The following is a 21,222-nucleotide window of genomic DNA, read 5'->3' on the forward strand; positions in this document are numbered from 1 at the left end:
TTAGAATTATGCTTATCTTGAGTCCTTGTGCACTTGTTGCAAATTAAATAGTTAGGTCAAAAAGGTGATTGGCCAATAAGACCAGTGGTATGCATGATGCAGAAATATGGAGCTAGGTGTTACATCCAGAAGGTTCTAATACGCATGTAGCTTAGGGCCGGGCAGGACCTAGCCAGAGGCCTTACCTGAAGCCTGGCTCAGCCTGACCTTGGGGTGGGATTTCTGTACCCGAACCAGGCCCATGGGCTGAAAAACCCTAACCCCAATAGCCCAAAAATCATCCGGCAGGCTTCAACAGGCTCAGGCTTTTTCGGGCCTAAGTTGCCCCCTTAATTAAATAGAAGAAAGGAGAAGGGTTTTTTCCCTCTGTCTCTCTCTCTCTCTAAAACCACTTTATGGACATATTATTGTTAAAGATCTGATGCAGATGCACAATGGATTTAGGAAAAAAAAAAAATCTTTTGATTTGATTTTCTTTTGTTTTAGAAACAATTTCTTTGAAATTAGTTAGTTTCTAATTTTAGATTAGTTTCCATTTTCAAGTAGTTTCCATTAATTGTTTGATTTTTCCTTTATATTAGTCATGTAATGGATGAACTCAGTGGTTAGATTTGAAGTTTTTTTTGAAGAATTGAAATTTGGTATGAAAACCATGGCTGCCGTGGGCTGTTTTCCCCCTCCTTGATTCTCTGAAATCTTCTTTTCCCACTCTTATCTTCTTCTCTTGGTTCCCTTTTCTTCTTTGCTTGCTGTCCATGCTCTGTTCTGGGCGGTAATCTCAGGTGTACAAAATGTGTTGCTGAACCTTGAAAACCCATCGATCAGGTCTAAGATTTGGACCGAAGGTTGCTACCTCCTAGGCGACACAAACCCTAGAAGATCTACTCCCAAGCTTGGTTCTGCTGTGAGAAATTGATCTCAGATTCAGATCTGGTTCTTGCTTGCCTCCTGGAGAAGTTCAAAACTTGTTTTAACTCATTGAAGCTTGCTGTTTGAGGTATCTATTTGCCGGAATCAAGAGGCCACAGGGTTGGTAGCCTTCGTTTGGAAGATCAGCCCAAACCGAGGCCTATCGGCTGAGTTCTATCGACCTGAGATTTAATTTTACCGCTGGTTTCTGTTTTCAGTATTGACTTAAGGTTGAAGAAGGTGGTTTCTCCATATTACAAGTAAGGCCATTTCAAAATTACATAAAACCCCCCTTGCTGAACTTTTTGTTTTTTGTAACCCATTTTCTTTAAAATTCCAGAATAAAGCCCTCATATTAAATTTTTAGTTCTAGAACTACCCCAACTACCATATAATTATTTCTAAGGCCCTGCTTGTTTATGAAATTACAAGAATACCATTCAACCATTAAATTTGAGATTTTTAGTCATTCTTGTGGGCCCTAAGCGATCCGATTTCAGTCCTTGGAATCTGGATCAGCATCAAGATCCTATAGCAATTTATTTGTGTTGAGAGTTCTTGGTAGATTAGTAAGATCCATTGGAAACTTAGTTGCTGTTATATGAATATTGGAGAACTCCTGTTTTGTGGGTTTTGTAGTTTCTACTACTTTTCCTTGCTGCTGTTTGTGTGATCTACTACCATTAAAGTGGAACAGTTCTTCCATCTAAAGTATGGTTTTTTTGGTTACACCTGAGTCCGCAATCTTATCACATGGTTTTGCCAGCATGAATTGTCCAACTCTAACCCTTAGAATCAGACTATCATTTTTACTGTTCAACTACCTACCTGCGGGAGCCAGACAGTTTTGGGTTAGACTGCTTTACACCCTTCATGGTCAATGATCTGGATGGTTGGACTGTCTGGTCCCAAAGTAATCTGACAAAGCATGATTTTTATTTAATTCTCATTTACCAAAGGATTGTCTCAAATAATTCTTTAAAGGGAAAAAGAAGAGTTGTCTACAAGACTACAACTAGAAAATCGTATCACAGAGTCTACTATATTTGGGGTCAAACATTGTGGTTGTGATACTTTTTTGTTCCAGCAGCTTTTATGGATTGACACATCCATAAGATATATATATATATATATATGATTAGGCACCTAGTTTGGCACGCCAGTCGTATAGGGCTGAAATTTTGTGGACAAGTAGATCCTAAGTTTCACTCCTCATGTGTCAGGTTTCTGGCCAAATGGAGTTGGCCAAGTGGAAAACTAAAGCATCAAGGACTATTCAGAGGATGCACAATAGTGCTTAGACTACCGAGAGGTTAGATGCTAGTACATGGAGGGTATATGATTAAATTTGAGTCAGAAATTTCCATTGGCCAATTTAGACCATTTCCTGGATATCCAACAATTGGAATTGCCACATAACCCTTCCACATGGCATGACTAGAGGCACACTCAGCCATAGATAACTTGTGGATATGCCAGTCTGTAAAATCTTTTCCCTTTTTTTTTTTTTTTCTACTATAAATTCTATTTTCTTTTCATGTGGAAACTCTCATTCATATAGCTTGTTTTTTGAGTTTCTTGAGCTCCTTTTGTTTTTTTAATCTTTCTATGTAGAAGACTCCAACAATAGTTAGGAATCTCAACACTACTATTTTTCCCATTGAAACCTACTACCATTCCTACCCTCCCAAAACAATCACCCAAAATATTTTTTTTTTCCAGCTTGTAATAAATAATTTTTGTGGCATTTTTTGCAACAATTGGTGATGCAGATACGGCTGCCCTATCTTGGTTGGACCAGCATGACCGGCTTTGGAAGCCAAGAGCCAAGAAGAACCAGTCTAGCCCAGGGTTTTGGTCCAACAAGGGTTGGAAATAAAATTACTAGTTTACTTAGTATTTTATTTCATGCTTTTATTTTCCAGACTTGAACGTAGGAGTAGGATTTATTTCTTTGCTTTGGTTTCCTTTTTATAGTTTCCTAGTTTAGGCTAATTTCCATTAAGTTTCTAATTTCATGTTCCTATTTTCCTATATATTGGTTGTAATCGATTAAAGATTCAGAGAGTGATTTTGGTTATTGAATGAATGTGTTGAGTGTGATTCTCCTTTTTCCCCCTCTCTACTCTGATTTCCCCTCTCTTCCCTAAGTTTCTCCATCAACTTGGTATCAGAGCCGAATGATCCTATTCCTTCCCCATCTTTCTTCTTCCTTTCCCATTCTCTATTTTTGGTTCTACCGTGATAGAGAACAGCAAAAAAAAAAAATAAAAAAATCTCTTCATACCCATTGTCCCAGCTGAAACCCCAACCCCACTGAGCCTCTGTTACCTCCGTCTCGGCCTCGGACTTCCATCAGCAGAAAAAAAAAAAAAAAAAAAAGAATCGCAAAGCCTCCCTTTCTTTTTCTCTTCACTTCGATTCCCAACCAGAAAATCCCACCCGCCTCCTCTTTCACTTCTTTTCCCTTCCGACAGCAGCCACCGCCTCCTCTTTCTGTGTCCGACAGCAAAGAAAAAAAAAAAAGGAAGAAATCAAAAGGAAGTCACGAAGAAGAAGGAAAGTCGAGAAGAGAGAGAGATAGAAGAAAAGAAGAAGAAAGAACAGTAGAAGAGAAGTCGAACAGAGAGAGAAACCAGAAAAATACCTGTCGATCTAGTCCTTCCATCGCCGCGAGTCGCTTCCAAGCCGTGAAGACCTCCTTCGTCACCATCGGCTCTCGGGGTTCATCCCTCCTCGCGTCGATTCCCCTCAACCAGGCCTACGAAACCGGCGAACTGGTTTCGCCTCTGGACACTCCCACTTCCTCCATCTCTGTCGGTGACGGTTCCTCCCATTGAGTCTCTTGTTTTATTTTATTTTCTGACTTTTCCACATTACCCCTCTTTTATCTATTAATTCCTTTTATCCCTCATTTTTTCTTATTTACATTTAGATCCCTGCCCACACTTGATATCCTTTGTGGTTTACTTGAATCTTAAGTAATTGCAATTTTGCCCTTCCCAAAAAAAAAAAAAGTTATTTACTATTCTACCATATATTCTTGAGTGCTATTTTGTTTATCATCACCATGGTAGCCAATAGTGAAGTTGTTCAACAGCTGAATTCTTATAAAGGAGAAACTGATACAAAATTTGATGCTCTCACTAATATGGTCACGTCCCTAAAAACAATGGTGGAATCCATGCAAGTTTCTATTGATCATTTGGTGGCAGCAGATAAAGGAAAGAGTCCCATTCAGTCTGGGGATTCTTCCAACACCACTCCACAGGATCCGCCAGTAACACTACCACCACCACCACCACATCATACACCACCACCACCACCTCCACCACCATATGGGACTGGTAGACATGATGATGGAGCAGAAAGAGCAGCAAAACTGGATGTCCTTGATTTTTATGGAGACAATGGTCCAGAATTGTACCTTGACTGGATTCACAGCTTAGATACATTCTTCAGATGGTACGGGTTGACTGAGGCTCGAAAGATCCTATTTGCAGAGGCCAAATTGAAGGAGGCACGGCCCAAGTCTGGTGGATCAAGCAACAACAACAGAACCGAACCCGAGGCATTGGTTTGGTCACTACTTGGGCTGAAATGTATGAAGTCATGAATCGGCGATTCTTGCCTTCTGATTACAAGCAATGCATGCATCTCAGATTTGCACAGTTGAAATAAGAGAATTTGACTGTTGAAGAGTATGTTGCTAGATTTTATTATTTGGCCGTTCTGACTTTGAGTGAGATGAAGAAGTATTAGTGGCACAATTTCGCAATGGTTTGCACCCTCAACTTAGTGCTGCCCTTGCATCTAGTCGATTGCCTACCATGGAAGACGCCGTACAAGTAGCATATCAGGTTGAGGAAAGTCTGAAACACTCATACAACCGGAGAAATTTTGTAGATACTTTTTCTCGAGGTACTAGTTCCATTTGGCAACAGTCTCCTACCCAAGAGAGGTCATCTAACAAACCACAGGCTAGTGCTACATCTATGGCCTCTTCACGACCTAGTCGGCCGTATTCTCCGCCTCGACATGTCTCTGAAATGTCATCTTCACGGCCTACTCGCCCATACTCACCCCCTCGGCGTGGTTCAGATAAACCTTATGATTCTTCAAAATTTACAGTTCGGTGCTACTCATGCCATGGATTTGGACATATCAATGCTCAATGTCCCAACCGTTTGGTTGCTTTTATTGATAAGGATTCTCGTATACCATATATTCCCGAAGAGCAACTTGGTTCTGACACAGTTGATTTAAGAGCAGAGCGTGCAACAGGTGAAGTCAATGACACTCTCAGTGACGAAGACCAACATCCTTTTTATGTCATTCGTCATGTGTTGACCACTCAGAAGGCCACTGACAATAAAGATTGGCGCCGCAGTAGTATTTTTCAGACTCGTGTGAAGTGCAATGATCAGTTGCTAACCTTGATCATTGATGGAGGCAGTTGCACTAATGTTGTCTCTGAAGACCCTGTTCGTAAGCTGGGATTGAATACAAAACCACATCCTAATCCTTACAAGGTTGCTTGGGTGAACAACACTAATCTCAAAATCACAGATAAGTGCTTGGTCACATATTCTATTGGTGGATTTAAGGATACAGTCCAATGTGATGTCCTCCCTCTGAAGGTGTGCCATATCCTTCTTGGTCGACCTTGGTTGTTTGATAAGAAAGTACAGCATTGTGGCTATGCCAATACCTATGCCTTCAAGCATGCCAATAAGACTATGAAGTTTCATCCTGCCAAAGACCTCCCTGAAATTAAGCTCAAGAAGATGGTGGGATCGTTCTTCATTTAGCGTATTCCTTCAGACGGTCTCCTCGGCCCTTTCCCTAACTCAACGGAGTCGAGTTCTTTTCAGAGGAGGAGAGTTGATGCAGATACGGCTGCCCTTTCTTGGTTGGACCAGCATGACCGGCTTTGGAAGCCAAGAGCCAAGAAGAACCAGTCCAGCCTAGGGTTTTGGTCCAACAAGGGTTGGAAATAAAATTACTAGTTTACTTAGTATTTTATTTCATGTTTTTATTTTCCAGACTTGAACGTAGGAGTAGGATTTACTTCCTTGCTTTGGTTTCCTTTTTATAGTTGTTTCCTAGTTTAGGCTAGTTTCCATTTCAATTAAGTTTCTAATTTCATGTTCCTATTTTCCTATATATTGGCTGTAATCGATTAAATATTCAGAGAGTGATTTTGGTTATTGAATGAATGTGTTGAGTGTGATTCTCCTTTTTCCCCCTCTCTACTCTGATTTCCCTTCTCTTCCCTAAGTTTCTCCATCAATTGGTCTCGAAACCTATGTTAAGATACCAAAACTAGACATATAATTTATTCCACACGCCATCCAAAAAAAAAAAAAGACAGCCATAACTGGTACATCAAATTTTCATCACTTAGAAATTGACTAAATCCATAGTTGTCCATGAGACAAGGTGACCCAAGGCGGTGGAGGGGTGCCTAAGAACTTAGGCGACAAGGTGCACGAGTTTTATATTTTATTTCCCCTCTTTTCTAACATTATTAGTACGCTACATATACCTTATATTTTCAAAAATCAACATTAAACCATATCAAGTCATAAAAAAACAATATTAAACCGCATCAAGTTCTCAATAATCAATATTATGTCACACCATGCTATCCAAAATCACCATCTAGAGTAATGTTTTTGTTCTCTAATCAGTTTAACTGATCAAATGATTTTATTTTTACATGAGACATTTTGTAATGGGTAGAGCACAAAACCAACTTTCCAACAAATGCTAAATTGCTTAAATCTAATTTATATTGAAGGAGTTATTTTCCAGTCAACCTTATTTGGTTTAAGCGGATGCTGTTTAAAATCTCCCTGAATGGAAATAAATTTTTAGACATCTAACAAAATATTAATTTGGCGATATTTTGGTTCTTAGTGATGTTTTACTACAGTAAGATTTACGAGATTTGAGGAAAACCCTAGCATTAAAAGGTTGAAAAATGCACCTACAATCGAAAATTAGGTTTTTGTTCTTGAACTGGGGAATTGATTTTTTATCCTTTAGGAATTTGAATTTTTAACTATTTTATTAGATTCATTTGAGGTGGTGTTCATGTTTGTTTATTTATGAATAATATCATTTGAGGGGGGTGTTTGCTTAGTAAACGATATTTGGCATAAATAAGTACCAAATCTAGTTTGATAACATTTCAAGGCGCCTTGCACTAAGAGGACAGTCGCCTAGACCCCAAGAAAACCTCTTGGATGCCAAGGCGATGCCTTGACAACTACAGCTAAATCTTCTATTTATTATTGTTTGCTTACCTAGTGCACTTGTGTGTACCAAAACTTCATCAGGGGTGGGCTTGATCTGATCTTGATATGCGACAGGCAGGTCATGGGAAATTTGAAATATTTGATGTCCTAAAAGTTAATTTACTGTACTTATTTAACACTAAAGCCTACTGCAAGGTATGGCAGCGGATCTAGGGACAGATTTAGGTGCTTAAGTGACTTTTGGACAGCACCTGGACTACTTGGGGTATTCTTTTTTTGGGGTACCCTTTTAATTCAGGTAGTTATACAAGCTGAATTATTTCAGAATCATCTCTTTTAACAGCATAGTTTGAGGATTCGGATCGGATTGGAATTAGCCTTGACTGATCCCGATTCTTGGCCGATACTATATCGGTGAATCGGTACCGACAAAGGGTAAAGTAGTCCAAAAAATGTTTTTTTAATAGAAAGCAAGGGTATTTCTGTCCGATCCTGGCTGGTCCGGATTGGTATCGGCCTTGACTTATCCCGTTTGCGATACCGAGTTCTCAAACCTTGTTTCACAGTAAAGATTTTTTTTTTTTTTTTCTTCTTCTTTTTTCTGTTTAGGTGGGAAGCCTGTGGGTTGAGTTGTCTGTGTTTTGGGTTTTTTAAAGTTATTTGGTTCCCTACATTTTAGCAATGTGGACCACTGGTTTATGTCTGTTTATGCATGGATGTAGGCTTATAGGGCTTTTGAAATGATGTTTCTCTTGTACATAGCTAAATATATCTTTCAATAGTGTTTCTTAACGTAGTTTTGATTCTGCAGTTTTTCAAAGTTTGGAGCTGGACAGGTGGATCTCTTAGCAGAGATACTCTAACGGTGAGTTTTGATTCTGTAGTTATTTCTTAACTCAGTTTTGGTTCGGAGCAGCTACTTCTCTCTTCTTACTTTTTTTCAAGTAATTTGTCTCGTTAAAACCTGTTAATCCTTTCTTTCTTTATGCTTCTTAAAATTGAAATATATGCCTGTTCTTTGTCATGTATACAGAGATTGCAGTAAAACATTATATTAAGTTCAGCTAATTAATCCTTTTTTTAACCACAGAAAACAGGTTTTAACCAATAACATATTGACAGTCCTTTCAAAAAAGAACTCCTAATCCACGCTTACCTGAAATGAGCAGCTGATTGGTGTGGTTGGCATGTTACTATTGGAGGATGGATAAAACATTGTCATGGCTTTTGAGGTGTGATCCATTGATGTGGTAACCCACTACCTGAAACAGCACATGTATGATCTATTGTTGCCAGAGACTACCTGCCTCTGTGGCGTTGGTACCTCAGAAAGACACAGTATCATTTTGCCACAGACCATATCAGGCCATTAAGTCATAGATATCTGTTTTAAACTTTCAGAAACTTCCTTCACATTCCCCTTTTCTTTTATTTTCCTTTTGTAACTGTTGGAAACCACTCATATTCCTTGGATTCAATAATTTTTTTGGAGTTATCCAAGAAGTGAACCTTGGATTAAATATCCAGTGTTACAATCTTGATTCCTTTCATTACCCATTCCTATTTGGCCTGTCACTTAAGGTCATAGTTGTCCGGGCGTCTAGGCGACCCAAGGCATAGGAGAGTGTTGTCATTGTTGTCAACATGGTCAGCTGGTCAACACACTCAAAGTGGGTAGATTGCCTAGGCAAGGCGTTCATAAGGGGAATGCTTCTTCACATCACTGGATTCCAGTGCAAAGCTTGGAAGATTTAGGTTTTAATCTGAACGGAATTGGGCAATTTGAAGGTATAATTTAATTTTGATTTTTGATAATTTTCGGAAATTTTCGAGTTTAGCTGGAATTTTGACTGAAATTATGATGTAGTTTGGAACCCGGTGACATTCACCGCCCCTCTGGGCAGCGTCCATGACAGCCCCTCAACTGGACATAAAGTCTTTCTGCACTGTCTTTCTTGGGTTGGTAATGGAAGGAAGAAGAAAGGGGAATATTCCCCTTGATTCTATCATAAAAATAACGAATTGGTATGGTATATTCATACCATAACATATGAACAGTAAGAACTAGAATTCTTATCGATACTGGAACTCATAGGGAAGAAAATGGATTTATGGATGGAATCATTACAGATAAGGTATTCGATTATTGGGGAACAATCAATATACTTCTAATGTCGAATCAGGATCAACTAGGACAGAAATAAAGCATTGGGTCGAACTCTTCTTTGGTGTCAAGGTAATAGCTATGAATAGTCATCAACTTCCGAGTACAACTTTCATAAAGAATTAAAAAAAGGGAGAAAACTCAATTCAATACGTAAGACAAGTGTTTGAAAGTTGAGAAAAGAAAGGGGATGAGAAGAAACAGTTACATGTATAACCGTGCTACCTATTTTTTTTTACGGTTATAGGGAATATGGTTTTAATGGGACTCTTAAAGAAACATGCAATTGATTTTCAGATTATTTTAATTGTTTGTTCCCAGTTAAAGACCATGCACTGCATAGAATGAGGTTTCAAAATTTTAAGAAGTATTAATTGTATGGCTACTGTAACAATTAAAGGGGTAAAAGCTATCTGAGACGCTAGCCCACTATAAGTAATGACCCGACCCGACCCGGATCGATTTGATTGGGTCATTCAACCTCAATCTAGAACTCTTTAATTTTGAACCTAATTTGAATTTTCTCTTTTTGCTTGGTTCTTTAATGAACCATATGTATTGTGCCTCTTTTAATGGAACATGTATTATGCATTTTTTACACTTGGCAGCATAGATTTTCTTAATATCAAGGCCGGGTGAGATATTTCCTTAAGGTTCTAAGTTCTGTCCCTTTGGGGTTCACATAATTTGGACCTTTTTGAATCTTCTTCCTCCATTTTTATTATTTATTTTTTATTTATTTTTTCAGGACCTAATTCCATGCCATTTTGGTAAACGACCTAATTCTTTGAGACTGCATGTTTATGGAATCATATTATGGAGCTCTTTTTTTATTTTCTACACTTTCTAGTTAATGATTATGCATGTCTTCATATACTGGTTTTTGTTACTTTCTTATTCCACATGATGTTATATGTTAGCATTATTTAAATTGCAAATTCATTTGAATTAGTGCTTGATGAACCTTGCTTGATAACGTAATAAGAATAATAATAGGTTTAATAAATTATTGGCACTATTTTTCTTATTTTTGGAAATGTAAAATCAAGCTTATGAAAACATACAAGGGGTCTAGATGTTGTATTAAAAGAACTGCCATTAAGGGATTGCTATTTATATTGCATCCCATAAAGTGATAGACATTCCTTAAAGGGAAAAACTGTTTTTAACCAACGCGGTTACAACTTATGTTGTTGTAACCGGACTTTTATGTCCACCATTAGATTACCATTGCTCTTGCCACATTAGGGATAATTTTGTTGTTTCACTTTTGAGTGTATGGTAGGAAAAAAAGTTACAAGTTTCTATTGTATGGGTATTCAAGAAATTTTTTTCTGTCTTATTCTCATCTACATGAAAAAGAGGGGAGGAACTTGCTGGAATCGCCGGTAATGGCCGGTACCTTCATATACATGAAAGAGATGGGAGAAACCTGCTGGAGTCTCCAGTAATGGTCAGAATGTGGTCAGAAGTTCCGATTCCAGCGCCAGAACCAACCATTGCTTGTGGATTTTACACTTGGATTCTGAAATTAAAACTGAAAGCAATCAAACCCACCGTATGGTTGAAGAAAAGGATTTATAAAATTATTCACCAAGTTGCAGCCATACCACCGTAAGATGGGAATAATGTGTGAACGGAAGTATCAAGCTTCCAACTGTTGAGATTTTGTTTGATTGTACAAAAAAAAAAAAAAAAAGGCGTTCCTGAGACGGATACAAAGAGGATGAGCAATGAGGATTTGAACCTTAAAAGAATGTGAAGATTAAAGAGAAATGTTTTCCAACTTTGAGATAGGGAAGGAAGGGGAAGCTAGGTTTGGAGACGAAATCAGGGGAAAGGGATCCTAAAAAATGTGCCTGGATTTATGCTGGGGAAGGGGAGGGAGTGTCGTAGTTATATCCAAACCCCCGGCATTTGCAGTTTGTCACATCCATGGTATTTTGGTTTGAACAATAATGCCCTACTCACTGTTGAGGCTGGTTGTGAAATTCTGTTTTTATCCTTTTAATTCAAGAAATTATAGATAATGTAGCCAATAGATATTTTTGTATGGACTTAGCAAAATTGTCCTTGACTAAAATGATAAAATAGTTATATCAAAGGGTAAGTACAGCCAGTTACAAAGTCTGTTTGACAGACACTCCCTTAAATATGTAAATTACATCATCATATAGCAACTGATGTATGTGGATGATTTTTCTATCCCCAACGGGAGGAGATTGTTTTACATATGTGTAGATTAGGGTAAAGATAGTTGTGATAGGCACTAGGCATTACACCTAACGATGTGGTTTGACTTGGTGTGATGCACACTAGTTTTACTTCATAAGAGTCAAACTTTTGTTGTTTCAACTAAGTTGTTTCGTTTTGTGGTTTCAAAACCACCGAAATATCAAAATTTAGTCAATAAAGTATACTTTTTTGCATATGTTTCGCTTGGATATTTTGGGGATTAATGGTTGAAGTGGCCAAAATTATAACAAGATGGCCGAAATTTCGACAAAATAATGCATTGTTTTTCCGAAATGAGCGAAATTTCTAAATAAAATAACTGAAATGGCCGAAATATGACCAAAATTATGTACTTTTGTGTTTCGTATGCCATTTCGTTTCGGTGAAAGAACAAAATACCAAAATATCTGAGAGTTTGCCGAGTTTTCAAACCATGGTTACAACTGCAGTCGAATGACAAGTTGTAATGAATTCTGGTTTGATACTGAAACTATTTAAGAAATACAGAATTTTGACCGTTTCAGTATAAAGTTTTAGCAAACTATTGCAAGTTGTAGTTGCAGTCCAATGACGGGCTGTAATGAGCTTTAGCATGTTGTTGATAATTGGCATTGGCTGATATCGGCATCAGGTGGCTAAAATTAACATGAGTTATTTAGTATAATATTAGTATGATTTATTTATTTGATTAGTTAATTGCTTCTCTTAAATCAATTGCAGTATCCCTAGTAAGTTTACAGAGTTCCCATGCTGGTTGGGGGAAATTACCAGGAATGGAGGGAGAAAATTGAAAATGCTCTGATTGTTATGGACAATGATCTTGCAATTCGCAAAGAGAAACCTTCTCCTCTCATGGAATCAAGTATGCAAGATGACAATTATCGCTTTGAAGAGTGAGAGCGAGCCAACAAGATCTTGCTATTATAAAAGGCAGTATAAGCTAGGCCATATGGGGATCAATCCCAGATTGTGATAAAGCAATTGATTATCTTAAGGTTGTTGATGAACAATTTGCCAAGCCAGATAAGTCCGTAACCATGACCATCATTTGGAAATTTAACTCCATAAGGTATGAAAAAACTAAAGGATTGAGGGCTTATATTGGGGAAATGAGAGACATAGTGGCTTAGTTAAAGGCACTTAAGGTGATTTTCCAGATAACTATCTGCTGTACCACATTTTGAATTCACTTCCTAAGGAGTTCACTGGCATACAAACCTCCTATAACACACAAAAAGGTGAGTGGTAAATTAATGACTTAGCTCATATTTATGTTGAGGAGGAAGACAGGTTGAAGAGAGACTCAAAGGTGGAAAGTGAAAAGCGAAAAGCTCATGACTACCAAGTTTAAGGGAAAGTCAGCAAGTCCAAAATGAAGAAAGACAAAAGGAAGCTGCTTGTAAAGTCTAAAGGCATGAATTTTAAAATTGTTTCTTTTGCAAGAAATCAGGACATCAAAAGGACTACACCAAATGCAAACAATGGTTAGAGAAGAAATGTATGTTTGAAATCTTTGTATGTTATGAATTATTACTGATTGATTCTCATAACAATAATTGGTGGTTAATTTGGGTTGTACAACACACATTGCCACTACTGTAGGGCTTTCTCGTAAAAAGGCTAGTGATGGAAAATGAAAGATGCATATGTTCAAGCAATGGAATGCAATCTGAAGTCGTAGCTGTAGGAATTTTCAGATTAGTTTTGCATTCAAGATTTGTGATGGTTTTGGATATAATTTTTTTATATTCCATCATTCAAGAAGAACATAATATCAGTGTTCGTTTGGTATCATTAGGTTTTGTTTTTCAATTTGCTACAACTATAAAGGTTTTGAAAAATAATGTGATGGTTGGTTTCGGTAGCTTAATTGATGGTTTATATTTATTAATTTACAATCTACTTATGAAATTGGTTTATATTATCCACACTCAATAATGTACGCACTAAAAGAATTATTGTTAATGAGAAATCCTTCATGTTGTGAGACTCAAGTGTTGTTTGTTTTGCATTCCCGTTCTCAGATTCCAGAATGTGTCTGTGAACGAGGTCCATTCTGGAAAGACATTTTTATGCATTTTGTGTTCTCGTTTCGGCTGTCTCGTGTTCTCGTGTGTGTGGGCCGTGATTTGTGAATGAGATATGAAGCTCTGAAGACCTTCTGGCTTTCATCTACTTCACCTGGAACGGCTGATTTTGATAGATACTCCTCTCAAAATTATGATTCTGTATGCACCTTCTCTCTCAGAATCTTAAACGCAGGAGCCAACCTTTGAATCTCATAAGTACCACAGCCAAAAATCCTCCACTCTTCCTTGGCCCTTTGCTCAACCTTCCGCATAGAGGTATTCTTTGGTTCCCGATAACTTAATCCATGTTCTTGACTGAAACTGATATGGCAAACGGTGTGCAATCCTCAGGGATCTCTTGATGTGGGCTCACATCTCTGACTGCCTCACTTTCAAGAGATCAAAAAATTTCAAGTCCACAGTATGACTTCTCATTTTTTGCTCTTCATTCTTCAGATTCACTAATATGTATCATACCTGCTCTGTTTTGGGTGTTGAGTTTGGTAGGAGAATGAAGTGTTGGATCTCTCTTTCATTCTACTAGTGATACTAGGATACTAGCTTCATTCCTTTGAGATTTTAAGGTTAAATGTCCCTACCTGAGCGGACTTTACTTTCTGATTTTGGGTGGGAATTCAAAGGTTCTTCTATCAGTCGATTTGGTTTGATCTTCAAAGCTATGAACCCATAAGAATCACAAGGGCTTTGCTTATTAATATTTCTTGTTTACAACCCCCCTCCCCAGTAGAAATTATTATTTAGATCAATCCTCTTCATTTTTGTTTACCAATAGATGCCTGAATTAAAGTTTCATCACTGTCTACCACTTGAAAATTTTCATTTTCATGTTCGTCAGATGAGCTCTGGATTTGCTGTGACATTTGTGAGAAGTGGATGCCTATGAATTGTTTGATGAAATGCTAGGATATGCATCCTAAAATCAGAACGCACTTTAGCCAACATGTGACCAAATAGTGTTCTCATTCTTACTCAAGAATGTATTCTGGAATCTGAGAATGTGAATATTTATTCTTAGAATGGGAATGCATTACTAAACACAGCCTAAATCGCTTGAAATCTGACCATTAGATTTGGGTCACCATTAGAATTGACCCAAATGTATCTTTCAGGTTATAATCTTCTTCTTCCAATCCTAAAATAATGCATCACAATCTATATATCAAAAATAAATAAACAATGCACAGCAGCAATGTTTATTTCACTTTATTTCCTTACACATGTTCAATCTAAAATAGGTACGGAAGTATTGGATTTGGCAAAAAAGATTATGATTTATGAACTTAACAATATAATAGGTAAGAAAGAAGTTAATAGTTACTAACTATGCTACAGTGAGAAATATTCACTAGAAAGTATGTCTGAATGAGAACTACATTGGATTAAACAACGGATATCTTATGCATTATTTATCAGACAAATACATTATGTCATCAAAACTGGACCAGATCGAAGGTCCAAAGATGACTGACCGGTCTGACGACCCATGGATACATTGAATTATACATAAACATTTGCACCAGTAATAACTGAGTCATTTGTTACCTAGAAATCTTAAACCTTTCTGTGTTTGTAACATTTGGTGGAAGAAAGCTTCAACTATGCAAGAAGGAAATAGAAGGGGGTTGGGTATCAGAAAAATAAATCAGTAGTTTCTGAACTGGTGGGAGTATCAATATCTAACAAGGTTCCAAACGGGTCCTACGTTCATCTGAAGGAGTCCATACCATAACATAGTATGTACTTGCATACTCATTGGTTGTTGGACTTGAGAATGTACTATTTTTTTTTATGTGTTCCTCAAGCACATCTGTGATTAAATGTGAATCATATTATACCTATTCTATTCAACTTATATGGAGTATCCTAGTAGTCTATACCCCAAAACACTCAAGACACAACTTTAGATATTTATGCATGTAACTCATGAATGTATTGTGTTTGCAGGTAAATTAAAGAGAATTAATCAAGGCCTAAAGCATATGCTTAAATTTTTTTAGAGAAAAGGTTCGCCATGACGCCAGGTACTGTTTCCCTCTCACATGGGATTCTTTATTATTCTCTCTCTGCTCTGACCATATGAGCCTATATGGTTGATACCATTCTCTGCACTGCCATTGGTGTTGCATGTATATTCTCTCCTCCCTTTTCTATTAAAAACACTGATTAGATTGAATAAATTTATGTGCACCCTCAATTGCTACGAATCAAGTCGCAGAGCCTAATTTGAGGATGATTGCAAAAATGCTGATTTGGAAAGGGAAATTTCAAGTGATATGAATCTGAGATAATTGTTTACCAAAAAAAAAGAGAGATAATTGACTCTCTCTCTCTCTCTCTCTCTCTCTCTCTCTCTCTCATTGAAAATATTTATTAAGAGAAATTATTGAACATACATGGTTCTAGATAGATTTGAATAGCAAACAAGATATAGTACCTGACTCCATTAAAGTTGGGAAAAGGCTAAATTGAATTGAGTATATTACGAGACTTGGGCAAAGGCTGGGCACACTGCCAGAGTTCCCAGCATCTGTCACCATCTCTCCTCACCCTTTTTAAGAGACTTTTTTACCCTCCTATGTCCAGCCCTGTTTTATACATATTTGCTAACTTACCGGAAACTGGCAGCATGCCCAACCCTCTCCCGACTTGACTTAATGTTTAGTTGATTGTTCCTTTCTAAATTAAAAAGAGGCAGTTGGTTGATGCCCCACTCTAACAACAGACGAAGACCTGTGCAACTCTTGACGTAGACAATAAATTAGTGGGGGTGAGATGGTCCAACCATTCAGTAATGTCTGGTGCATCCTTTGATGTATGATGTTCTAAGAGATATTTTGTATCTCCAAGGACTTCAATATAAACCAAGGTTTGAGATTTCCCAAACACAAGCCTTATTAGTTGGGCAAAATCCAGACACGGTTAGTTTTGAAATCAAGCAACGAGGAATTTGACTTCAGTATGCTTAAAGTCTACGTCTCTCTTATTTCTCCTTTTCTTCTTATTTTCCTTTTGACTTTATTTTTCCTTCCTTCAGTAGCTTCTCTTACTTGTTTCCATGGCCTCTTCTAAATGTTTGATTGGGTGTAAGTGTCAATCACTTCTTTTCAAGATACAACATGTGGGAAACGAAACCCAACTGAAACTGAATAAAAGCCCTATTTTCAAATCAGAATTGAATCGATTTTGTTCAATTTCTGTTGATTTTTATTTCGGTTCACTATTCTGTTTTAACCCAGGTTGGATTCAGTTTGTGTCAATTTTTTATATCTTCAAAATAAATAAATAAATTTAGGCCATAATTCACCAAATTTACTTCAAACATTAAAAAAGAATAGAATTTAACCAATCACATTAACTTAAAAGAATATGATTTATGCAGCCTGAAAATGGGTAATTTGGTTCGATTTGATTGTAAACAACTGGTTTCGATTCTAAATTGACACCCTTAGTTGAGTAGTACCTAGTATTTTAGGTTAATGATCAATCTCATTTTTCTTTAGCACGAAATCTGTACATAACACGGCCATTTCGATGCATAATGGCTGGAAGAGAGGGAATATGAAATAAATAACTCTCCCTATCAACTAGAAGGTTAGTTCGAACTACTTTTGAATTTTAGATGGTGAGGAAGGATTTAAAATTATAGATCAAGTATCAAACTAGAGTCAAGGTTGATTCCAATCTGATCCTAAATTGACTTGGCCAATTTTAGGTGGACACGCAGCTATTGGACATGGTCACCTTAAATTTTTTTTATCTTCCTATGTTTTGTATACTCAATTTATTATGATTGTTAAAGATTATACGTTATATTAGGGTGACATCAGATGGGGTTCAAATCTTGTCGTGGATTCGTAGGTTCTTTGATAACATGCCAAGTTACCAAATTGAAAAATAGAACTTTGAAAATCTAGAATCATGGAAGACTACATAATAGCGTTTGGATACCATAGGCATATATGGGCATTTGTGGAAATAGATACCAGTACATGAAGAGTATAGTTTAAGGGAAAAAGAATCTTGCCTAAAGGGAGGCAAAATGACTGCCTTGCCCTTGTGAATGCATGAAATCCTATCCCTGTTGATAGTCTTTTAGAAGATAAATAACCCAAGGTTATGTTTCCTCCCACGGCTTTAGAAATTGGCATATCGGCCGTGCACAATATCAAACCAGACCAAGGATTTAGGGGATGGTATTGGTATTAGGATCGGTCTCTGCCGATATCGATCTGATACCAATTTAGATCGGATGGGATAGGTGGATATTGGTCTATTTAACCCTTTGATTTTTATAAAAAAATATTGTTTTTTTCCTATTTTACCCCTGAAACAATCCAGATAACCGATCTGGATTGATATTGGATCAGGGATGGGTCTCAGTCAATACTGATTCGATACAGCTGATCCCAGATAGATACTTGAAACCATGAACCAGACTGATATGGTGTCGGTGAATGAGCTTGAACCTTAGGGGAAAAAAAACAAAAATTGATCCTATATCGTATCGATATGGACCAATACAAGATGATGCGTATTGTCCCGATGCTGATACCATGAACTACATCCATGTACCCTCCGGAGTTCCCGCAGAGATCCTACCAAAAAATAAAGAGTTCTCACAGGATAGAAAAAAATATATATTTTTGGTAGGACAAAGAAGAAAATATCAAAACAGAGTTTGATAAAGTCATGCGAATTCTGGGCCCCACCTAAAAAGAATAAAAAACCCCCTCCACGCAAGGCATAATAAATGAAACTTTCACAATCATGGAAAAAATGATGACTGAAGGGTGTGATGGAATAAAACCAGTATCTACAGCCAGGCTTATGAGAACCCCATTCTAAAACCATAAGATTGGAATCTTTTCTCATTGATAGTATTAGGATCGCAATGGGTCGGGTCTAAGGTTGTTAATCGGTTAGGTTTCGGTTTAAACGGTGCGAATCGGTTTGGTTCACATTTATTTGATTAAAACCATAACCGCACCATTTACTAAATGGTTCCACTTTCTGAAACCGAAACCGTGACCGTTTAGTAAACAGTTTCAGTTTCCACGGTTTCTAAACGGTGTCGGTTTTACGGTTTTTAATGGTTTCGATTTCGGTTTATTCCATACGGTTTGTAAAACGATTCACAATCGGTTTGTTATAACTTGCAACCATCTCTAAACTGAAGATTATAAGCTCATCAAAAAATAGTTGGCAACCACAAATAAGAGATTCTATATTAACGATGGTATGTCTCAATTTGATAATCTTGTACTATTTCGTTGCATGGCCATTCTCAAACATTTAGAACTAATATCATACAACATCCAAATCCAGCCATTCTACAGCATAAAATATTAAAATGACAGGTGGTTCAGCCAAAACACCCCATCTATGATAACATAATAACATAATAACATAATAACATATATGGATTACAAGTTCATGATCTAAAGCCTAAACTTGAACTGAATTGCAATAAATCATACCAAAGCAGGATGAACACTTAATTTAATTGTTAATTGTTATACGGATTACTCCCCCTTCTTTATTTAATTGTTATACGGATTAATTGGATTGGTTCAAACAGTTTCAATTCGGGTTTGAAATCAACGGGTTCCGCGGTTAAAACTGACCCGACTCGTTTAGCTAATCGACCTGAAACTTGAAACCATAACCACACCGTTTTCTAAATGGTTTTGCGGTTTCAGTGTAAATGGATCGATTCGGTTTCGGTAAACGGTTTCGATTATAAATTCACATCCTTAGTCGAGTCAAGTTGGCCCACTCCAGTCAATCCTTATTGGGTTGATTATGGTATGAGTCGTATGACCCAGATCAAGTTTGGGTCTCACTATAGGAGTGTCAAAACCTAACCAGAACCAACTAAACCCATAATAAACCAAAATTCAATGTGTTTTGTGAGGCTGAAATCAAATCGGACTGCATTGAAACTGATAAGATATTGAACTAAAATCGATATAACCTGAAAATTATAAGAAACTGATAAATTGAAACAAAATCAAAACTGATGCATCCTTGCTGGTTCATGTTTCAGTTCCGCTCACGAAATCGACCAAAACTCGTTCGAACCGACCAATTGACACCCTTAGCCACTAGGTCTGACTATAGGGTGGGTCCGGGTTAAGCAATGTTTTAAATTCAATGTCTAGTCATAGTCCATGCAAGAAAAACGATCCCATTAAAAGTCCAGTCTTTTAATTTGAACTCTTTGTATACTTGAAGTCTCGGGGTAATTGTTATATTGAATAGATTGAATAGATTACAACTGTTACTATTATTTTAAGAGCCCCTGGAGACGGCAGAGACGACTGGAAAACTGATACCCATAACCCTCCCCCCATGACGTCTTCCACATGAAATTCAATTCCCCATTGATACGTTAATGCCAATATTCCTTCCTTTCCCTTCTTTGAAATATTGATTTCTAATGAAATAAAGTTAGGTGAAGAAAGATAAGGAGAAGTTGGGTGGAGATGCCTTGTTTTGTGCCGTTTGATAGTAAGAATTTGGATATCTCCTTCTTTGTTTTCAGGCCTGTGGTGGTCTTCACAGAGGAGCTTGTTGATGCCCTCACACACTTCTCTGTTTGTTCTGAGAGTCTTGGTTGTGTTTACAGCTCCATCTTCAAGAGCATCCATGGAAATATGGTAATTTCCTTAATGGGTATCCAAAATATGAATCTTTTCTTTCAGATTTGCTTTAAATCAGATGATGAAGATATTCATTTTTAGTCTAGAAATTGGGGTATCTTTGGATTAATCAGTTTCTTGCCCTACACTTCAGATCATATGGTATGGAGCTTGGATGAAGAGGTCTGATGATCAAAAGAAGCTACTTCATGAAACTCTTGTAAGTTTTTGATTGATGATAATCTGATTCTTCTGTAAAAACCCTAATCTCAAATTGCAAATTACTTCAGAGTTTAGATCAAGTAACTGAACATAGTGAACAATATTGTCTTCTAGTTGTCCAAGTTGCAGCACATAACTAGTATGGCTATCTTGCTGGATAATAGCTTCTTCAACGCATATGCCGGAGAATCGAAGAACGGTTTTCCGGCGGCAAAATTCTCTACCGGCGACACGATTTTAGTGAACACAATGGACCTGAGATCAAATGGGTTTGATGATAACCTCCCCTACTTATGTTTAGCACTGTTCAAGTCTTATTTCTTGAAGATGGAAGGATTAGCGGCTGGGGTTTGTTTTCAATGTGAGGATAGGCCAAGGGTTGCATGTCTCTATGTGTGGAAGTCACTCCAAGCTTGTTATTCATGGCTTCTCAATTCTGATTATAGAAATACTATTCACCTCTACTTAGAGCCTTTCTCTCCTAATATCAAGTATGATATATTTAAAGTTGTTTATGTTAATAGTGAGGATGAATTGAATTTAGGGTTATTTCCTCCAAGAGTGCTGGAGAATGGGGGAATTGATGATGAGGATCAGCAGAAGCAGGAGTTTGAGAAAGAGCTGTATTAAATTCTGTGAAGTAAACAAAGTTTATGGCTTAAGTTACATGAGCACTTCTGTCCCAAATTTGTCTTTCA

The 21,222-nt window shown here is 37.3% G+C and overlaps 1 protein-coding gene and 1 long non-coding RNA gene across 2 annotated transcripts in view; both read left to right on the forward strand.

Moving 5' to 3' along the window:
- Positions 1-8,041, forward strand: part of LOC122092707 — a 12,724-nt gene extending 4,683 nt beyond the window's left edge. Inside the window, exon 3 of the long non-coding RNA XR_006144269.1 lies at positions 7,984-8,041. This is a non-coding gene — a long non-coding RNA (uncharacterized LOC122092707). The remainder of the gene's footprint in view (positions 1-7,983) is intronic.
- Positions 8,042-12,318: 4,277 nt separating this feature from the next.
- LOC122093902 lies at positions 12,319-21,211 on the forward strand. The gene is made up of 5 exons (XM_042664451.1): positions 12,319-12,464; positions 15,659-15,682; positions 20,206-20,320; positions 20,457-20,522; positions 20,639-21,211. Exons 1-5 carry the CDS (start codon positions 12,319-12,321, stop codon positions 21,152-21,154), a joined length of 867 nt encoding a protein of 288 aa, XP_042520385.1. The 3' UTR covers positions 21,155-21,211.
- The last annotated feature ends 11 nt before the right edge of the window (positions 21,212-21,222 follow it).

This window comes from Macadamia integrifolia, chromosome 11 (assembly GCF_013358625.1).
Source record: "Macadamia integrifolia cultivar HAES 741 chromosome 11, SCU_Mint_v3, whole genome shotgun sequence".
Taxonomy (NCBI): domain Eukaryota; kingdom Viridiplantae; phylum Streptophyta; class Magnoliopsida; order Proteales; family Proteaceae; genus Macadamia; species Macadamia integrifolia.

Coding starts and splice junctions, on each gene's coding strand:
- LOC122093902 (XM_042664451.1), top strand. CDS start 12,319: ATGCTGGTTGGGGGAAATTACCAGGAATGGAGGGAGAAAATTGAAAAT. Junction 20,321..20,456: donor AGAGCATCCATGGAAATATG/GTAATTTCCTTA, acceptor CCTACACTTCAG/ATCATATGGTATGGAGCTTG. Junction 20,523..20,638: donor AGCTACTTCATGAAACTCTT/GTAAGTTTTTGA, acceptor ATTGTCTTCTAG/TTGTCCAAGTTGCAGCACAT.